At 18.8% G+C, this 1,120-nt stretch overlaps 1 pseudogene across 1 annotated transcript; it reads left to right on the top strand.

Annotated features, from left to right (window-relative positions):
- Positions 1-232: 232 nt before the first annotated feature.
- PGSY75_0000700 (putative exported protein) lies at positions 233-957 on the top strand (annotated as a pseudogene; the record flags this gene model as incomplete). The annotated part of the gene is made up of 2 exons: positions 233-301; positions 379-957. Coding segments are annotated over 2 exons (648 nt in total).
- Between the last annotated feature and the right edge of the window lie 163 nt (positions 958-1,120).

The raw sequence follows: 1,120 nt of genomic DNA, 5'->3' as shown, positions 1-1,120 counted from the left end.
ATAAGGATATCATATATATATATATTTTTGTTATGTATAAAAGTATCATATCACATTTTTATTTTTAAAATGAAATAAAAAAGGTGAACGAAATAATTATGAAATTAAAAATATATATTTAATATTTTAAAATATTCTTATATAATGAATATAATATTATAAATACATATGTGTCAGTATGTTTCAGTTATAAAAATATGAAAAAAATGAAAAAGGAAATTTTTGAGGAACTATGTTTTTTTGGTTTTTTAAATTATCTATATGTCTCACTCTAATTTATACATCTCTAAATTATACTAAGGTAACAAATATATATATATATATATATATATTATATGCTACTTATTTTATTATTTTTTTTTTTTTTTTTATGTCTAGAATAAATATTATACACTTTGTGATCCATATAAAACACAATGCAAAGGAAAAATCAAAAACAACAGAACCTTAACAACATCAGAAAATATAAAACCATCAAACAAAAAATTATTCAAAAAGTATGTGATACAAGGAGAAATAAAGAAAAAAGAATATGTACAAGACTTATTTGTAATTGATTGTTCAGGCTTGGATACATTATTAAAAAATGACTCACATAATACTACAAACCAAATCAAAAAAAAAAATGTTCAAGGAATATGAAGAAATGTATTCACAACGATATGGTCCAAAAAAAAAAAAAAAAAAAGAAATTACAATATATTTAAAAAAATATTAAAATTATTACACTGTTTGTATTCTAAACATATAAACATATTACTAAGATTAGTAATGACAAGATTCATAACTATACCATTAACAGTATTTATAATACTTCTAATAGGATTACTCACAGGAAGTTCTAGTGTGATTCCTGCAAATTTTGTAACTACATCATATATATCAATAGGTATATGTTATTTGATGGTACCTTTATTTGCATTATTATTACACTTGAAATATTCTCAAAGTTATTAAATAATAATTAATAAATACATATATTACACATATTTGTAGTATTATTTTATTATTATTTTTTGTATTACTATTTTTTTTTTTTTTTTTTATGTTCATTTAATTATATTTTAACTTTTGCATACAAACAATCTTCAAGATATATCACTATACATTTATTTCAAAA

Source organism: Plasmodium gaboni (assembly GCF_001602025.1).
Source record: "Plasmodium gaboni strain SY75 chromosome Unknown, whole genome shotgun sequence".
Taxonomy (NCBI): domain Eukaryota; phylum Apicomplexa; class Aconoidasida; order Haemosporida; family Plasmodiidae; genus Plasmodium; species Plasmodium gaboni.
The sequence above is the reverse complement of the archived record's forward strand: the minus strand, read 5'-3'. Positions and strand labels throughout refer to the sequence as shown.